Source organism: Apteryx mantelli, chromosome 2 (genome assembly GCF_036417845.1).
Source record: "Apteryx mantelli isolate bAptMan1 chromosome 2, bAptMan1.hap1, whole genome shotgun sequence".
Taxonomy (NCBI): domain Eukaryota; kingdom Metazoa; phylum Chordata; class Aves; order Apterygiformes; family Apterygidae; genus Apteryx; species Apteryx mantelli.
This window is the reverse complement of record NC_089979.1, coordinates 123,684,181-123,702,735: the sequence shown is the minus strand read 5'-3', so window position 1 is coordinate 123,702,735 and position 18,555 is coordinate 123,684,181. Positions and strand designations below refer to the sequence as shown.

At 35.5% G+C, this 18,555-nt stretch overlaps 1 protein-coding gene across 2 annotated transcripts in view; it reads left to right on the top strand.

Moving 5' to 3' along the window:
* The window catches only part of STT3B (STT3 oligosaccharyltransferase complex catalytic subunit B), a 52,832-nt gene that overhangs the window by 19,775 nt on the left and 14,502 nt on the right, over positions 1 to 18,555 (top strand). The window contains exons 2-7 of one of the 2 annotated variants that reach the window (XM_067291467.1): positions 1,089 to 1,197; positions 2,932 to 3,219; positions 4,959 to 5,024; positions 8,682 to 8,781; positions 13,376 to 13,474; positions 15,037 to 15,183. In XM_067291467.1, coding sequence (XP_067147568.1) covers positions 1,089 to 1,197; positions 2,932 to 3,219; positions 4,959 to 5,024; positions 8,682 to 8,781; positions 13,376 to 13,474; positions 15,037 to 15,183 — 809 coding nt within the window. Of the gene's footprint in view, positions 1 to 1,088; positions 1,198 to 2,931; positions 3,220 to 4,958; positions 5,025 to 8,681; positions 8,782 to 13,375; positions 13,475 to 15,036; positions 15,184 to 18,555 lie in introns of those variants that run through there. The other variant, XM_013950773.2, reaches the window with a different exon arrangement.

Sequence of the window (18,555 nt, the reverse complement as noted above, 5' to 3'; positions counted from 1 at the left end):
CACTAATGAATTTCTCATTAACTAAATTTCAGTTGGAGTATCTGTTAGGAGGGTTAGTCTTGCAAATGTTGCTTGCTTTGGACCTGGAGTTTACTCAGGCTTTTTTAAAACTAAACCTTTTTTATTCAAAATTGTGTAACGTCAATACCTGTAACCTTATTGGTCTGGCTTCTGAATGATCATGAAAAAACAGTTGCTATTTGGGGTAATGTGCACTGCAGTTCTTCTCACAGCAGTCTGATATCCTATTTAAAGAGTGATGAGACTTTGTATGAGGTAGATTCTGCCATTGGAAGTTTGAGACGTCAGGAAAATTGATTATTTGCCAGAAAAGTGAAAGAGTAATGACTTGGTGGCAATCCATACGTGCCTTTTTAAGGGTAGATAGGCAGCGTGGAAGACTGAACTGAAGGTGTTCATGGGAGGGCTTTTGTCCTCCAAGGAGTACTCTGCTGCGGAGAATGTTTACCAGCTTGGAAGATGAAAATCCTATGTAGATTCTCCTTTTTATTAAAAGAAGGGAATATGTCAAGGCTGTTAGATTGATACTGTGTGAACAATTAGACTGATTCCATTTCACATTATTGCATTACTTCATCTTTCACTGTTACATGGATCAGAGCAGCAGAAGATGCATTAGGTGACACATCCTGTTTCAGAATGGAAGTCTTGCACTAATTCTTCTATGAGCCTAATTCTGCTTAAATGGTATGCTGGATGTAATAAATAATTGGCTAGCACATTATATTTGAAAACTAACTTTAAAAGGGAATCAGAAAATGAATGGGATGTTTGTCAGTGATAGAAAACATTTTAACGTTGACCAAAAATGGCTGTCATATTTTGTCTGCGTATGTGCACTGATTGTAGAGCTAAAGGAAATACAGTGATTAATAACTGAGTGGGAGAATCAGAGCTTGGTAAGTTACTTTAAAACTCTTTAGGGTGGACCACTGGGTTTATATACTAAATGAGATGTTGATGTTTACTTTCTAGATCTTAGAAAACAGAGGATTTAGGGTATGCCTGAAGTTTAGATGGTTCTTCACATTTTTCTTAACCCCCCCCCTTTTTTTTCCTCTTTTTAGGTTTAACTATAGATCAACACATCATCTTGCATCCCACGGGTTTTATGAATTTTTAAATTGGTTTGATGAAAGAGCATGGTATCCACTGGGAAGAATAGTAGGTGGAACTGTAAGTATTATAATAATTACTTAAAGATGACTTTGCAGTAATTTTATTGAAGTTCAAATACAACTTTAACATGGATAAAAGGAGAATTTTAATGGAATAAGCTTTTTATTGTCAACTGCTGCAGAGGGAATAGCAAGATGTTTTTTAATTTCTAGCTGCAGAACTAAGTCAGTCAACATGCTTTAGTTCTTATCCAACAGCATACTGTGAACAAGAAGCACAAAACTGAGTGGTACCTTCTTGCATATCAACTTCTAATAGTAATAAATAAGAACGTTATGACTCCTGTAATTCCAATTTTCTTGTGTGGAGAAAATATCATTACACAATGATGCCTTAAGAGATTTAGACATGTTTTTCAAATGGATTTTTTTTGCCTTTTTTCATTTTGCATACAAGTTTTAATCCCGTAATATATTTTGAATGGACATTTTTCTGTGTATGGAAAATGTTGTTAGGGTTTCACTGGGAAAAGACCTTTTAAAATTAAATCAGTGGGAGAGATTGATGTTGATGTGTGTTACAAAACAGGAAAGGTGTAAGAAACAACATTATCAAATCAGGATACAAATATATTTCATTAGTAGAATAGCTTTAGTAACATTAAGTAACACAGTCATATTTGACATTGAAAGTGCATTAAAACTTATATTAATTATAGGAAATACCATTTAAATGTATTTACAAAGCCTTTTGTAACAACTAGATGACCATTTGTTTTAGTATCTTCGAGGTACCTGTGAGACCCTTTTTATGTAACATTTTTCTATACCCATCTTATCTGAAGTTAAAGACTTATAAAATGAAAGTTGCAATTGCACACCTTATTTTGGAAGTCTTACGTCACATTAAATTTTTGTAGTTTATCTTGAAAATCAGCTGTCAAGGATCTATGCAGAGGAACATCCCATCATCTGTGTTAATTTAATTTAATACAAAAGCTGTTTTAATTCTGGAGTGAAACTAAGGCAGCTGAAGTCCATATTAATTTTTCTAATACATGTTTTTTTTAGTGTTGATAAATGTGGGAGGGTAAAATTACTATTAAGAATGTTTTAACATTCTCCAGTATTCTTTGATAGATTCAGTAGATTTGTGGAAGTCTACACTTTCGTGGAGGACACCTTTGTTCAGTTTTATAGGACTTTATTTTAATACTTCAAGTCCAAAGATGTCTACAAATATCTTCCACATATATTCTATACACTCAGCTCTCCAGCTGTCAGTCAGCTTTTTAGCTTAAAAAAAGCTCGTTGATATACGTTTTTTCTTTCTCTACGGGCAAGGAGAAATAGAAGAGCTGCATGATGCATTTTGGAGGAAAAACAAGTAAGGCTGGAAAATGTCTCTTTTAAAATAAAATAAAAATAAAATAAAACAACTCTTAGCTGTCTTGAAATTCTCTTGCAAACTTTAGCTTCTGGTTACATACCTTAACCACAAATTCATCTCACTATATGAAAAATGTCAGGCAAGATAGGATATTATTTTTGTGCTGCTTATTTGTTTAGAAAAAGGATTGTTACCCAAATGCTAGCAATTGCATAAATTTTAAGAACTTCTGGTGTTCAAAGTTGTTGGCAAAATATGATTAAAGCAATACTAAAATAACTTCATCTGCTCACTGTTGATAACAGCTTAAGAAATGACTATATTTCACTGCAAATTATATGCAAATAAACTTACCTCAGTCATTTTTCTGCACTAATCTGGGTGTCTCTATTCTCCTTTCAGGTGTACCCAGGACTAATGGTGACAGCAGGCCTTATACATTGGATTTTAAATATGCTTAACGTGACGGTCCATATAAGAGACGTATGTGTGTTTCTAGCACCAGTTTTTAGCGGCCTTACAGCTATTTCTACTTTCCTGCTCACCAGAGAACTGTGGAACCAGGGAGCAGGGCTTTTAGCTGCCTGTTTTATTGCCATAGTTCCAGGTTACATATCTCGATCGGTAGCAGGATCATTTGACAATGAAGGCATAGCTATTTTTGCACTGCAGTTCACATACTATTTATGGGTAAGTATTTGCTAAGTCTTCTGCTTTGGGAGGGTTTTTGGTTCCTCTTCCAACCAAATGACTGATTTTTCTTAGGATCCAAATTGAATCCTTACATTTTCTTCCTCCCTCTCATCTCTCTTCCCCTTGGCTTGGGATCAGGCAAGTACTGAGAAGTCACATGATTTAAACCACTTCATAATAATGCTCTTTAGTTTGTTATTTAAAACTATTATTCAACTGTACAGTATCCTCTAATAATAAGGGATCTATAAATTTAAAACAAAACAAAGCGGATTTTTGCTGTTTTTCAATTTTGGAGGTATTCATGTTATCTGGATATCAGACTTTATCCTCCTGTTTAGCTGGTGGAAAGCAGTGGACCCTGAACATAAAGTGCTTTGAATTGCCTGCTGGGGGAGCTGTTGACTCTATGGAGGGTCTAGGCTTTGAAGCATCCAGACTAAATACCCAAAGCTGTCCATAGAGCAGGATATTCATACTGTTTGCATGCCTGAAAAGCCTAGTCTAATGTATTTTAATTAGCCTACTTGCAAGCACTGCTTGACTGTCATAAGGCCATTCCATATGAAGGGGTATAGATAAGCCAGAGTTGGTTTTCTGGACTGTTATATCTAATATGGAAATATCACAGATAGCATAGCCATATCATTAATTCAGCATAGACACAGCATGGTACTGTCCCTTGTGCCTGCCTTGAATTCATGTACTTTTCATTTTGGGTGTCTGTTGAATGATATATACATGGTCAATACAACTTTTCCCATGATTTTTTGAAGAGTTCTACTTGTCATAAGCAGACGTACTCACAAGATTTCTAGCTTTAGAATATTTCAAACTTGGGATATTGCTGGTAGGAGTAGAGGAGAAAGGAATTCAAGTTTTTCATGTTTGAGTAGTGATGTTACTGAAGTGCAGGCTTTGAAAAAAGGTCCTCTTTGTTTGTTTAATCTTAACTTGGAATAAACTGCAGCTCCAGATTCATGCTGTGTTTGATAACAATAATAGAATCAACCGATGTTGTTACTTGGTAGTACCTAAGACATGATAGCACTCATCTGTTCCTATGGAACACGTTTAACTAGACTGCATAGTGCAATACTGTTTGCATAAAGTTTTGTAGAATTATGTATGGATCAGATATATTTTATAGATAACTTTACAGCTTCATTTCAGGTCAGTTTATCATTCCTATTTTCCCACACCACAGTTGCCACTGTCAGTTTTGTGCAAAATCATATTTTGGGCCCAGTTTATGGATCCCACTAAACCTTTAGTTATATATGGATGCTGTCATTAACCTTAAGTAAATTTTCCAAAGTTATAGAATAGCTCTCACCTCTATAATAGCAGAGTTGGGACTGATGCTAGCCAAAGGAAGGCATGTATAGTCCACACTTACAATTTTAATGTGGTGTAATACGTTGGACAAAGTGGCACAGAGGTGTTGTAGCTACTTTTCTGCCTCAGATGATGAAGCAGACAGTTGCATTGCATCCTGCCTTCCCATTAACTAGAGAGATGGGTATAAGCGACATGTCATATGTCAACTGAATTGCACTTGCAGTTTGGTTTTATGGACATGAGAAGCATATGAGTATAATTTGATAGGTACTAAAGAAGTTCTTTTGACAGCTGTAAAAATACTTTAGTAAAATTTATCTTCTGTCTTGGAGAGAAATTTTGTAGTGTTGCCCAGTATTTGTTTATCACTCATAAATACCTGATTATTTTTAAAGGTCAAGTCAGTGAAAACTGGGTCAGTCTTTTGGACAATCTGCTGCTGCCTATCCTATTTTTACATGGTAAGCTTTTTATATATATTATAGCTAAGCTACGTGAGCAAGACCGACCTAATTCGTATGTTGCTAAAGCACAGCAGAATGAGATATTAATCTTTTGGAGCCATAATGTAAATTTGTTTGTTCATTTTATTGTCAAATACTTAAATATGAGTAAGAAGACATGATAAATACTTTGAAACTTAAACTATCTAAATTTAAGCATACATAACTGCAACAATTTTAAAAAACACTGTTTAAATATAATAACTTTACTTGCAAATTCATCTTCCATTATGAGTAGAAACTCTGATTCAATGGAATTTGCTTGGTCCAGGTGAATTAATCATTTTGATATTCTTCTGTGTACATTATTATTACTGAAACACAATAATATTAATAATAAATTTATATACACAGCTATATTTTTATAACTGAAAGCTACTACTTTGGGTATAATTAAGCAGTAGAATAAATCAGAACTACTGAATGAATTCAATGACATATGCTATGCAAGAAGTCAGATAAAGTTATCATCAAGTCCCTTTTCATTTTTTGATCTATGAAAATGGAGGCTATTGCAGAGATCTTACTACAAGCTAACAAAGACAAAACCAGTAGTAAAATTGGATCTAAAACAAGTAGTAGAACTGGGTGGAATTGTCTCTCCCCTATCTTCTGAAACCTTAGACTTGAAGAGTTTTCCAATCTCAATGAAACAAAGACCTTTATTTCCCCTAATTCGTGAACTTTTTTTTGTGGCCACATGAAAAATAAATTTGGGAGGAAAAATAGCCTCAAAATGACTAATGGAGGGACAGTCAGGATAATTGCTTGGTATTAAGATCAAGGTATCAAATACTGCTTTTCTACAGCTAGGTAAGTAGACTTGCAAGAAAAATGAACTTATGAGTTGTTTTGCATGCCTTAATTTAAAATACAAGACTAATTCAGAGGTTGTCTGGATGCTGTCTAGAGTTCTCTAGCTTTTATATTCAGTTTCTGGTTGTGTGGGATTTTTTTTTTCCTTCTGTCCTAACAGCAAATATTAGCACTTTGTGCAAGTCACAGAAGAGGGCAGCTATCTCCTGTAAAGAGTACGTTTATTTCCTCCCCTCATTTCTCCTCCTTTCCTTCTGCCAAGTCGTTAAATAAACAGCCACTTCAACATAGCATTGCCATTTATACTGCGTTACAGTGAAAAGATCCTGTATGTGTGGTACAGGTTTCTGTGCAGTACAAAATCACAGACAAGGTTTTGAGTTATTATGTTTATGTATCTTATATGTTAGGCCGATCTGATGGCATCCTCTGAAAGGGGTGTTCATAAATACACAGATAGCAAATAACAATTTTACGATTTTATTGCTGAAAAATCACAGGAGAACAAATTCTCCCTTCTTAGTCTGACTTAGCGTCTTGGTCTGTGGAATTGTATGGGAGGGAAGGGATGCGACCTGGAGTGTGCATGGTGACAGAAGCTACAAAATCAGTGTCATCATCATTACATTCAATTCTTGAATGTAATTTAGTGTTTTCTCTTTAATTTTCTTTTCATTTTAAGTATTATCAACTAGTTAAACGTTAAGATTTGTCCATAGCTTAGTATCAGTGATTAGATGATAGAAGTTTATTCTTTATAAAGTGTACCCACTTCCACCCTGGGTGGTGGTTTGCCATATAATATATTTCCTTTTGTGGTAGAATTTAATGTGCCTTCTAGACATCTTGCTCAGGTGAAGTTTTAGGACAGAACATAATTGTGCTCTTCATTATGTAGTACTCATTTGTTTTCCTCTGATGGAATCATTGCATCTTTGCATTACCAGTTGAGAATTAAATAAATCTCAACTTTGAGGTGGTAAGAGTAATTCCTTACTGGGAAAATTGGGGGAGCAGCTCTTCGAAAGAGGAGTGGATGTTGCATAGACTGACAAAAATCTTTGATATCTAAATCTGCTTGAAATATGTGTCTGACTCACTGATGTGGTAATTTGACTCATAGCATTGCATCCACAAGGAGAGGGTTTGGATTTTTTTTTTGTTTCTTTTTTTTTGCATTCATGATGTTTTTAGCGTTTATTTGACTTATGTCAGTTTGGCTTGGGATAGCTTTTTATGAGGAGGGTTCAAAATAAATACAAAGCCTTATACTGAGGTAGTCCTCATAAGAGTAATAGCATGTTTCCACTGCTGTCTTTTTCCCAGTCTATGAGGAAGCCTCCACTGTGTTACAAAGTTTAGAAACGAATCTTCAGTTCTTCTAAGTCTGTAGATTTGGTTTAATCTTTGGATAATTAGAGAATAGATGTTAATTAAAAATGCAGGTCTTTAGTCCATACAAACCCTAAGCTACCTGCATCATTCAAACCTCTCCTTTGTAAGTGTCCTAATTACACTTTTGTTCTCATTCTGTTCTCTTATTTATCTTTGTACAACATTTTGTCTTGATAAATTGCTTGTGTATACCATGGTACTTTATTCTAGTGGTTTGGCATTAGAATCATGATAATCTAAAATGATTTTCTAGAAGATTTAGTTATTTTCTTTTCTGCTTGTTTCAGATTGTCTGAATCAGTTTACCCCAGGTTTTTAAACACTGAACTTTTTTATTATTAGTACCAAAACCCAGTACTTTGCCTTGTCCTTATTTTCAAGTTTGTTTTAAAGAGCATAGTCATTTGGGTTTCTTTTTGAATGTTAGGGTTTTAAAAATATATGCATGAATCTAAGCCTTAAAGTATGATTAAAATAAACATGTTTGCTAGTGCATTCTAAAAATGAAGAACTAGGGTAGGCATGGCACATATGGCAGAAGTCTAGACTTAAATTTGACAAGTGAGTATGTGTTAAAATATAGACTGTCTTGTCAACGTTGGCCCTTCTAAATGCATTAGGAATTTAGATAACACATTATAATGGTAGCTCATTAAATCTTTATCTAAGCTCACAATGAGTGATATATTGATAACATTGTAGTATTTCAATACTAAGTACATCATACCAATACTGCAAGTGCTGCTATTACTGCAAGTTCACAATATCCACGATGTTGCTGTACACCAAACTCCAGCACTGAGCCCTGCTTCCCTGTGTTTCTGCCCCGTTGCTTTTGTTTCCTTCTGTGCACTGCAGCCTGCCTTGGCTGCTCTGCCCCAGCGGTTCTGCTCCCAGAGCTATATCTTGCTCCCTTTCTCCTTTCTCTGGCTAGAGCTACTGTTCCCTGTCCCCACCAGAAAGCACAGAGTGTAGTGCTAAATTTGTATGTCGTAGGAAAATTTTGGATTCCAGATGGGAGTCCTGCTGCTACCTTGTGCTGCAGCCTCCACCATGGGAAAAGCCCCCGGCAACACATTCTTGTTTGCCAGCGTGACCAGGTTAGCTTGGCAGAAAGGGAAAGTGTAAGAAAGATAGCCTTGAAAATGCACTGGCCTATTTCAAAGACTTTAATATTTTGGTAACACCACGTATATTGATTTTTCTTTCTTTCTTTTTTTGGTAATAAATGTTGAAAAAGATTTCAGTAGTATTAGTAGTACTTCTCACTGTTTATCTAGATGGGGTTTATGTTTTCCTGTTAGACTATCAGTATGTATAAATCCAGTATTGGCTAGCCTAAGAATTTACAGGTATTTTTAGATCATATTTAAGTTATCTGATATCCTGTTCCGTTTCTCATAGGTCTCTGCATGGGGTGGTTATGTTTTCATTATCAACCTTATTCCACTGCATGTGTTTGTTCTGTTGCTGATGCAGAGATACAGCAGGAGGGTCTACATCGGTAAGTGTTCTCCTTGAAATATGTTCTTCACTGAACAGTCATTGTCAAATGCTAAATCATGACATATGAATTTAATTACACCTATGTTTTGCATTAGGTGGGAATGAAGCAATTCCATATCAGATTGCAGTTTATTAGTTTGACTACAGATGATAGTTGATTATTGTCTACAGCATGGAAATAGGGAGTTAATATCGTTCACATTTCCAAAACCTCAGAGATATAGTTACTAATTCATTTTCTCTTCTTTCTAGCACACTGAGGTAAAAAGGAAATAACAAGATGATTTGATATTTGTAGAAGCCTTTTAATATATTTATAAAATAGTTATGTATATAATAATGTTTCGTCTTCCTGCCTCTTCCTAGTATGTGAAATAATTGCTATTTTTAAAAAGACATGCAGCAAAATTTACGCAAGCACTACAGCATATTGTGACATATGTGAGAAAAGGCATAGGAAATTTTAAACACCAGTATAATGTTTATATAACCAGGACTAAAAGCAGCTTAAGAGTCTGTCCAATCCACATGAATCTGTAAGATTTTATTGGCTTAATGGATCAGTCTTCCTTCCAGTTTCCATGAACGGTGATCTTAGGAGAGTAACTTTAATTGATTTGCCTGACATTCAAATACTCTGTCAACAGTTTATATAGACTTTACAAGTTAAATCAGCTGGCCATGGGGTAGGGAGGTGGGTGTGGGTGTATGAAATAACAAGCAATTTTGACATTCAAATATTTATAAGTTAGAACGTTTTCGGCTACTTTACAATAGGTAGTTTGAGAACATAGTATGAGTTGAAAGGTAAAATCTCACAATGTTTCATATTTGTAAATATGTTTTAGGTTTTTAATTTTTTAAGCTTTTTCTTTTTTTCCAATGCCTGTCATAGAAATTACTATTTTTACACACACATTTAAACAATTATACAATATAATATTTACTCAAGTTCATTATGGGATTTTTTCATTTTTATTACCAAAAATATATATATTTTTGCTTCTTAGTTATGTATTTATGTAATTCAGAAACTGGAACTCTTAAAAAAAAAAAGTGCTGACCCTCTAATTTTTAATGATAATATTCATTAGGTTCTTCATAACAAAAGGGGGGAGTAATTCATCTTAGTTTGCATTTCCAATTGGTGTATTGAACATTATCACTTTCCAATTTCTGTGAGTGAAGCATGAGAAGCAAGAGAAACTGAAATCTATTACAAAATCCTAAAGGGACGTGGTAACTAGAAACAAAAAAGAATAAGTATTCTTGCTTTTTCAGCTTTCAGCCTAATGAACTAGGCTTTGAACTTATCCAGGGAAAATAGTGCTTCCAGTTCAATAAAAATTAAAGTGTTTGGTATGTATTTGTGTTGTAAATAGCTATAGCGTTTTGAGACATTACTGTCCATCATCTGTGAGGGAGCTGCAGTTCAGAGTTGTTAGAATGAAAATGTGTTTGCTGCTCAAGTGTTTCACTGCACTGCTGGCTAAATTTAAACTTTCATGGGAAGCCTTACACAGAGATGTCTGCACATCTTGCATCAGTATGTGAAAAGTTTGTTTAACAGGATGTTTTTTTTAGGTAAGAATGCTCAAGCATTTCTGGGAAGAAATGAAATTGTGCTCCTCTTCTAGACTATTCAGATAAGGGGGTGAGTTTACAAAAGCTCACGAAAGTAGGGAGAATAAAGATATTTTTGGAGTGTCTGTGTTATGTGGTTCCTAATGTGAACGCAGGAGTCTCTAAATTCTCAAAATTACAGATGTGCAGTTAAAACTTCTTGTAACCTGTTAACAAGTGACAGTGGCTAGTATTTTTTTTTAAACTCTAGGTTGGTTGCTTAATTTTATTCTAAACTAGCATAATCCTAATTTTTGTAATTGAAGAATATTTCATTTAATATAGTAGAAAAATATATGGAAAAGAAAATACTTTACAGCATGAAGATTTAAAAAAAACAGTGATGGTGTCGTGGGATGTTTTTCATACAGATAGTCATATACCAAAGACAAGTTTAGTGGGACATAATCTGATGTGTGGTATAATTTAGAATCATTTAATGGGTAAAAAAATTCCCAGAACATGAACTTATTGCCAATTTTAAGGTATTTTATGATTTGCAGGCAGATGAATATGCAGCCGGGTAACTTCTGACCCACTTGGTATCAATGGTGACCATGCCAATGCATTTGAACACTTGAAATCAAGCTATGTGGCAGGGGGAGTATTGGGGTTGGGGGGGGGTTGTTTTGTTTGATTTTTTGTTTTTTAGTAAGTCTTGGCAGTGGTCAGTAACTTTCATTCAGATCTTGTTGGGTTAGTAAGTAAGATCAACTAGCTTACAATTCCAGTGTAGTAGCAGCATTTGCATAGGGAAAATAGCCTACTTATTCAGATGCAGGAACTACTAATATTAATTTTCTATTGTTGTACTTATAGTTCTTATTGTAGTTTATCATACATTTAAAATGTAAATGGTTTTACATTTGGAAAGGTACCATACAGGTTTAGCTCATGATTATGCACTTCAGAGACTTAGTAATTTTCACCTCAATCAACTTGTAATTTTTTTCTGTACAATTTTTAAGTTCTGTATGCTTTTCAAAGTATTTAATAACAGAAGCACTTACGGATCTTCCAGAATTTAAAACTTAATTTCAGTAATGCATTTCTTCTTCTCTGTGGTGGGTTTCATCATTTAAATGGTGTGCAGGCATGTATTTATCAACTTCTTCTGTGTTCTGAAGTTTCAGATGTTTAGTGCTTATTTCTGGTGGTTATAATGCATCACTTGAAAGTGTGTGGTGAAGTATTTGCTGATGTTCTTCAGATAAGTTTTCCAGTAGGTTATTCTCATGTTTTTGCAGTGCACAGCAACTTAAATTATCAGCCATTTTTAAAATGGCTTTATTCAGTAGGTTAGGTGGTTGTTGACCTAATTAAAGTTATAACCATGAGAGTGGACTGCATGAAGCAAAATGGATTTAGTGTTTTTGCAAAGACTATACAAACAGTAGAACATAAAGGAACAAGGGAAGCTGTGATGCTGTGTCACCTCGATGTATCAAGTTCCTAGCAAAGCTTTATTGCTATGTAAATTGGCTCTTTTTTCGATCCCAGGCAGGCAGATCTGGTAGCCATGTGAAAGAGATGGAAAGTAAGGGATGCATAAGTAATTATTAAATAGAAAGTAACAGTTGTAGGACCAGGCTTAAAAATGGTGATTTACAATGGTCTGACTTTAACGAATGTGAAATGTAGTGATTAATGCCAATCATTGGAGTTCCACAGGATGGCAGTGTTGTAACGCTTTCATGATACAGTGAATGATTTATTTTGTAGTGAATTCCTTGAAAATTGAATTTTATATAGCAAAAATATATTTCAGTGACATCAGAGAGAATAATCTGTAACTAGGCCAACTTCTGAAATACCGATGCTGAAAGGAATGCACCAGCAAAGGTGGCAAGTGGTTGGAAGCATCATCAGTCACTTTTTTGTGATGTTTGGCAAAGCATAAAGTACCCTGTGACCATAATCCCTGAGAGACACCACCCAGGGACTATGAAAACAGTACCGCTGGTAAATGATGTTGTCCCCAGACCTGTTCACATGGAGCTTAGCAGAGGATGTATGAGATCAGGAATCTCTTCATAAAGTCCAGGCCATAACAAAGACAATGGTCTATCGTTTGTAGGAGTCTAAAAAATCTAGGAAGTAGATTGTTGCTATTTGTCACCGAATGAAGAAAACTTCATTTGGACTTCACATCTGAAATAACCAGCCAACTTAATTGGACTCATGTCTGCTCAAAATTGGTATTTCTCTCTTCCTTCCCCACTTTCTCTCCCTTCTTTTCCTCACCCTGGAATACTTAGAACTGAAATCCTGTCAAAATAAAGTACATGAATATTTACATAATAGTTATTCATATTACACTACTGTGTTCTTGGCTTCTAGTTTGTGTTGTGAGTCCCCATGCTTGATATGGGTCTATTAATACATATGCATAATATTTGTTTTTAATTCTGTTGCTTTTCAGTTTCTTTGCATGCCTCTGTTTTTTATTTAAAAAAAAAAAAAAGGCACACCTTACTTTTCCTAACTAGGTAATGGATTCTCTTACATGTCTTGCTTCTCTGAGGTCGTCCCTTCAGTCTTTCCTCATGTAGAAAGCTTCTTTTGTCACTTGTTACGTGAGTTATCCGAGACCTCTGCCTTCCCTCTCCCCCCACCAAAGCAAGAAAGCAAAAGAGGAAGAGGAAACTATTTCCAAGCTGGAGTGTCTTGGGTAGATGGTTTGGGTATCCTTAAGCGCAGGAGGAAAAAGCAATGCGATTAGGAACAGCAAAACTTTGCTCCTTTCTCTAAAATTGGATGCAATACGTATGTTTATGCTAGTCAAAGAAAGGATAAAGAAAAATAATTAGTACAGCCAAAATACTTAAAATGATACAATTCTGTTTGTGTCACTGCAGTTTGGGGGGTGGGGGGAAAGATGGACTCTAATACAGCACCAGGGCTTTTTGAAATGTGTGTACTCATTTATTATCTTTCCACCTTTCTCCTCTCCCCACCCCTCTTTCTAGCATATAGCACTTTCTACATTGTGGGTTTAATATTATCGATGCAGATACCTTTTGTGGGATTTCAGCCCATTAGAACCAGTGAACACATGGCAGCTGCAGGTAAGAAAACCAGATGTCTTTGTTTCCAAATGATCTGTTTGGCACAAGAAAACCTCAAACCCTGGTGGCTCTGTTTCCTTTGGTAACAAACTGAAGTGTTAAAGGAAAAAAAGGCACTATTTAGTAGCAGTGGGGAAGTTTTCCTCCCAGTTGACACATTATCCTTCTTTGTGTGAGCTAATGGAAGTAAAACACTTCTGTTACACTGGAGCATTTCCTCATTCTGACAAGTACTTATTTTACTAGTTGATAATCTATACTGTTTTGCAATATAATGTTGCCTTCAAGCATTGTACAATTGAAACATCTGTTATTGATAAACACAGTTTTTACTGAGCAGTTTGTTTTTAGAGTTGATAGTCTTCAAAGTTAATTAGATACAAATTACTTAAATCACAATTCAGGAAAGATATTTTTAAATTACTGATTTTAAAGTAAATTAATTTTCAATAGTTGTTAAACATTCAAACATCTTGATTTCTTGTCAACAATGACCTCCATCCTAAATCTGATTTAACTAAGACCATATACGGTTTGTGTGATTATAGCTTGGTCTGTTAGACTCCTTACTTTTTTCTTATGAATAATCATTTACCAAGTTGCATTTGGGGCAGTAATTGGCATATCATTAAAATGTACCAGAAAAATATTTAAAAATTATTAGTTGAATGATGATTCTTTCAATATTCTGAATATAATGAAAAAAGTAAAGATTATCAAACCATAGGTTTGCAAATTCTGAAGAATTTTACTTGGGTTTAGCGAATAGAGTTTGTGCCTTTCTCTAGAAGTTCATACATAGTAGATTTCAACAGCATGCACCTCAATTTTATTCTTAAATTGGAGAAGGAACATAAACCTGAGTTGTGTTTTTCTTCTGTCAGCTACCAGTGAATTTTCACTGATAATTTTCACATTGATCTGGTTATATATGTTGAAATGTCCAAGATTTGGTTTTGTCTGAAACTCTTGAGCTGCCTTTTTGAGGGTGCGGGGTGCTTACCAAGTGAATTCCACTGTTACAGACACCTGAATTCTACAAAGCTATTGTTGAATCACTGGGATTTTTTTCATTAAATTCTGCTGTATTGTTCAGTAGCTTAATTCCCGTATGTTTCTATATTAGCCTTGTTTTTGTCTTGTCTGGGTTCTCTCCTTGCAACTCATTACTTCACCTAGCCAAGAGCTGTATTATACTTTTTCACTAGATCTAGGTATGTTAACCTGTGTGTTTTGTCAAAATGTAAGCAAACTGTATTCAGATGATCTTCTCCCTCACCCCAGTTTAATTTGGAGGCAAAGAGAGTAGTGGACGTTGGAGGTCATGATATTAAGCAAAGAATATTTTGGAAAGTAGTTTCTCAGTCATTGGAAGGAAGGATCATCCCTGTTAAGTATTAAAGGCTATTTGTCAGAAAGAGTAGTTTTATACTGGTTTTCAGACGTAAGGATGTACAGTACATGTATTTTTTTCTAGTTCAAATATAGCTAAACTATGTCAATTGCTACAACAGCTAGTGCCGCTTTTGAGCGTTTAAACAATAACTTCCCTCTTTCTTTAGGTGTTTTTGCACTGTTGCAGGCGTATGCCTTTCTGCAATATCTGAGAGACAGATTAACCAAGCAAGAATTTCAGACACTGTTCTTCTTGGGTGTGTCACTGGCTGCTGGTATTGTATTCCTGAGTGTCATCTATTTGACATACACAGGTAAATAACCTCCAAGGTGAAACTAGCTTTTCTTCAGAGCAGCTAACTCAGATGATCAACGTTTGGTTTAGTCTAAAGTAGGTGTTAGCAACCCCGCAGCAAAGCAGTGCCCATGTAACTTATTCTTTCTGTGTATCTGAATTCACAGTGCTTTCTGTTGGTGGACTGCAGGATTCTTTCCTAGGAAAATCTGTCAATTGTCAGGCAATGTTAGTGGTGTTCCCATAATTTCTCTGATAAAACAGAAGAATAATGAATGCTCAAATTGGTTCTGCAAAGGTAATGAGCTTCAGCATGTATAAAAGCAAATACTGGGTTCTAGCTTTTATGCAAACTTAAGTTAGCTGAATGCAAGACACTTCAAAACACAGGCAAAGCTTTATGGATGCTAGAGGAATTAAGGCTTTTAAATTGGCTGAAGAGCACAGATTAATTTTATGTCAAGATAGGCACATTTAGATTAAAGAATGAGAGGTGATGAATGTTTTTAAATGTGTGTATATGTGGGAATAATTCTGTCATTACTGAAAATAAATGGGGGTACCTGCAAATATATATTGCATAAATAACTCTATAGCATTGTTGCAGTATTTCAAGCTTGTGCACGATCCACATTATGACTGTTAGATTGGAATGAAGAGCATAACTATAGTCTATTATGAAGATAAGCATAACTTATATTATAAATAGCATTGATATACAGAGATCTTCAAACTATAAAATTACTTACTTTCTGAAATACTTGAACCTGATTTCTCTGTGACTAGAATTCATCTATGTCCATCAGTTCTACTTTACATCCTCTAGTCTTTGAGGCGCTCTGTCCAAGCTCACAAAACCAAGGTTGTTCTTGCTCAGTTGCAGTCCCCAAATGCCTCACTGCCTTCTTCTGGCTCTGTGATATACTTTCTTGGTGATCTAATACCATACTTCCTTCCCCTCATCAAGAAAAAGCTATCTTGTTTTCCTAATTAAATATGTTGCCCCTGCCAAAGTTGAATTCTGCTTAGTATAAATTGTGTGATCTTAATATTATACATCATTTACAGTACCTTTTTGTCAGTCTTATTTAAAAAAAGGAAAAAATATTTCCTGGGACCTAACTTGTTTTTATTTTAACTCATTGCTTTCTTATTCTTCCTTTTAGTAATGCTTCTAGTGTAGGTTTTTTCTTTCTATCAGTTGTTTAACAATTTGGTCCATATCATTTTTTTTAATTATCATTCTGTATTCTCCAAAAGAATACTTAGCATCTTCATGTGTCTTAGTCTTCCAAAACTTGATGGTTTATGATTTGCTTTTCAGTACGTATGAACATGTCCTACTAATATATGGTAAATATTTTCACATGGCATACCATGATAAAATTTCTCTTTTAATCTCAATGTCTTGCAAAATTTGCCTTGATTTGCAGTTTTGACTTTTTGAAATATTCACTAATATATAGGCTTCTGAATTTGACTTTAAAAGAGCTTTATAAAAAGCTGCAGTCTTTTTCAAAAGGTTGCAAGTAAAACTGGATAAATTGTAATTTCATTAATGTGTGGTAAAAGAAATGTAAAAGCCCACAGGAAGTGTATGTATATTAGCATAAAAAAGATGATACTGTTAGGGAAAAACATTTCTATGCACACTTACTCTTTCTTACTGTCATAGAGTCATAGAAATGGTGGCTCAAGGGACCTGTGGAGGTGCCCTTGTCTGGCCTCTGCTCGGAAAGGTTTTCTCCCCAGGACTAGACATTGTCAGCTGAGACTTTGTCTAACCAAAGGTTTAAAAACTTCCGTGGGTGTGTGTTCCCGTTTCTGGGCCACCTGGGTCAGTGATGCATTGCTCTCTTGGTGAGGAATTTTTTCCTAATTTTCAGACTGAACCTCTCAGGCCACAGTTTGTGGCCATTGCTCTTTATTACATCATGTCTCTACTGAAAAGAGTTTGGCTCTGCTACCTTTCTAAATGCCTTTTAAGCAGTTGTGGACTGCTATTAGATCACTGCTGAGATACTGCCTCTTCATCAGACAGAAAAACCACAGTTCCCTTGCCTTCTCCTTGTATATCGTGTAATCTAAGCTCTTGTTCATCTCTATTTTCTTAATAACCATCCTGCCCCAGAGTACCCCCAACTGGACCCTGTATTCTGGGTGCAGTCTTGTCAGCACCTGGTTGGAGGAGGTTGTCTTGTGGGTTGAAGTCCTGCCATGAGACATGCCAGACACTACCCTTTATTGTGCCGTATTCACAGTATTGATGTCTGTGGGGTATTCCACTTCTTCCTAGCCGTCAACTGGATGCCAGGCTGCTGAATACTACTTTGAGCCTGTCAGTCCAGCCAATTTTCAAACCATCTAACTGTCTGTTTCTCCTGCCCATTCTTCTTCAGCTTACAAATAAGAAAGTGGAAATGATTCAAAAGCATTATTAAAGTCAAGGTATATTACATTCACTGGTCTCCCCTCCTCCACATAGCCAGTCAGTTCATCACAGAATACAGTCAGGTTGGTCAAGCATGATTTGCTCCTGGTAAATCTGTGCTGGCTATCCCTGATTCCCTTCTCGTTCTTCACATGTTTGAAAATAGATTTCAGGAGGTTGTGCTCCATGATCTTCCCAGGGACCCAAGCTACTGGCCTGCAGCTCCATGGATATTCTCTTGCCTTCATAAAGGTGTAGCATTAGTCATTTTCTAGGCACCAGGGCCCTCCCTCTCCATGATGAAGATGGATAGTCATCACACCAGCCAACTCTTTCAGCATCCTCTGGTGAACCCTGTCTGGTCTCATGTTTTAGGTATCTCCAGCTTCTTTCTCTAAGAAGCCCATAACCTGTTGTTCCCCATCTGTTGACAGCTCCTTCTCCTTCTTGTGCAAGCAGCAGTTTGGGAGCAAGCTTTGCCTCTAAAGACTGAAGGAAAAAAATGGTGTCATCATAAAATATGAACCAAAATTTTTAAGTATCTAAATAAGATATTAAACTAAAATGTTCAGTCAGTTGATGCTAAGTTTAAATCTCAAATAGAGGAAAGACATTGCCTCCTGCACGAAGCCCTCTTAGGTAATAACAGGATCTAATTTTTTCATATTTCAGCTTATCTGTAGATGTATGTAGAAGAAGCTGAAACAGTAGCCAGGAAAGTGGAAATAAAATTTAAGAATCTTATTAAATTTTTATCTTTCATCTTGTAATGATATTCTTTTCTTGTCTTATGGTATTCATGTACTTTGAGGCTTTGTTTAAAAAAAGATGCACATAAAGCTTATCAGCCTGTCTACTAGCAGTTTTTATATTCTATGCCACAAATAGATATATCAATAGAGAAACAGTATGAAACAAGTGTTTAATTGAGCATCAATGTCTTGGCTAAAAATCATTCCC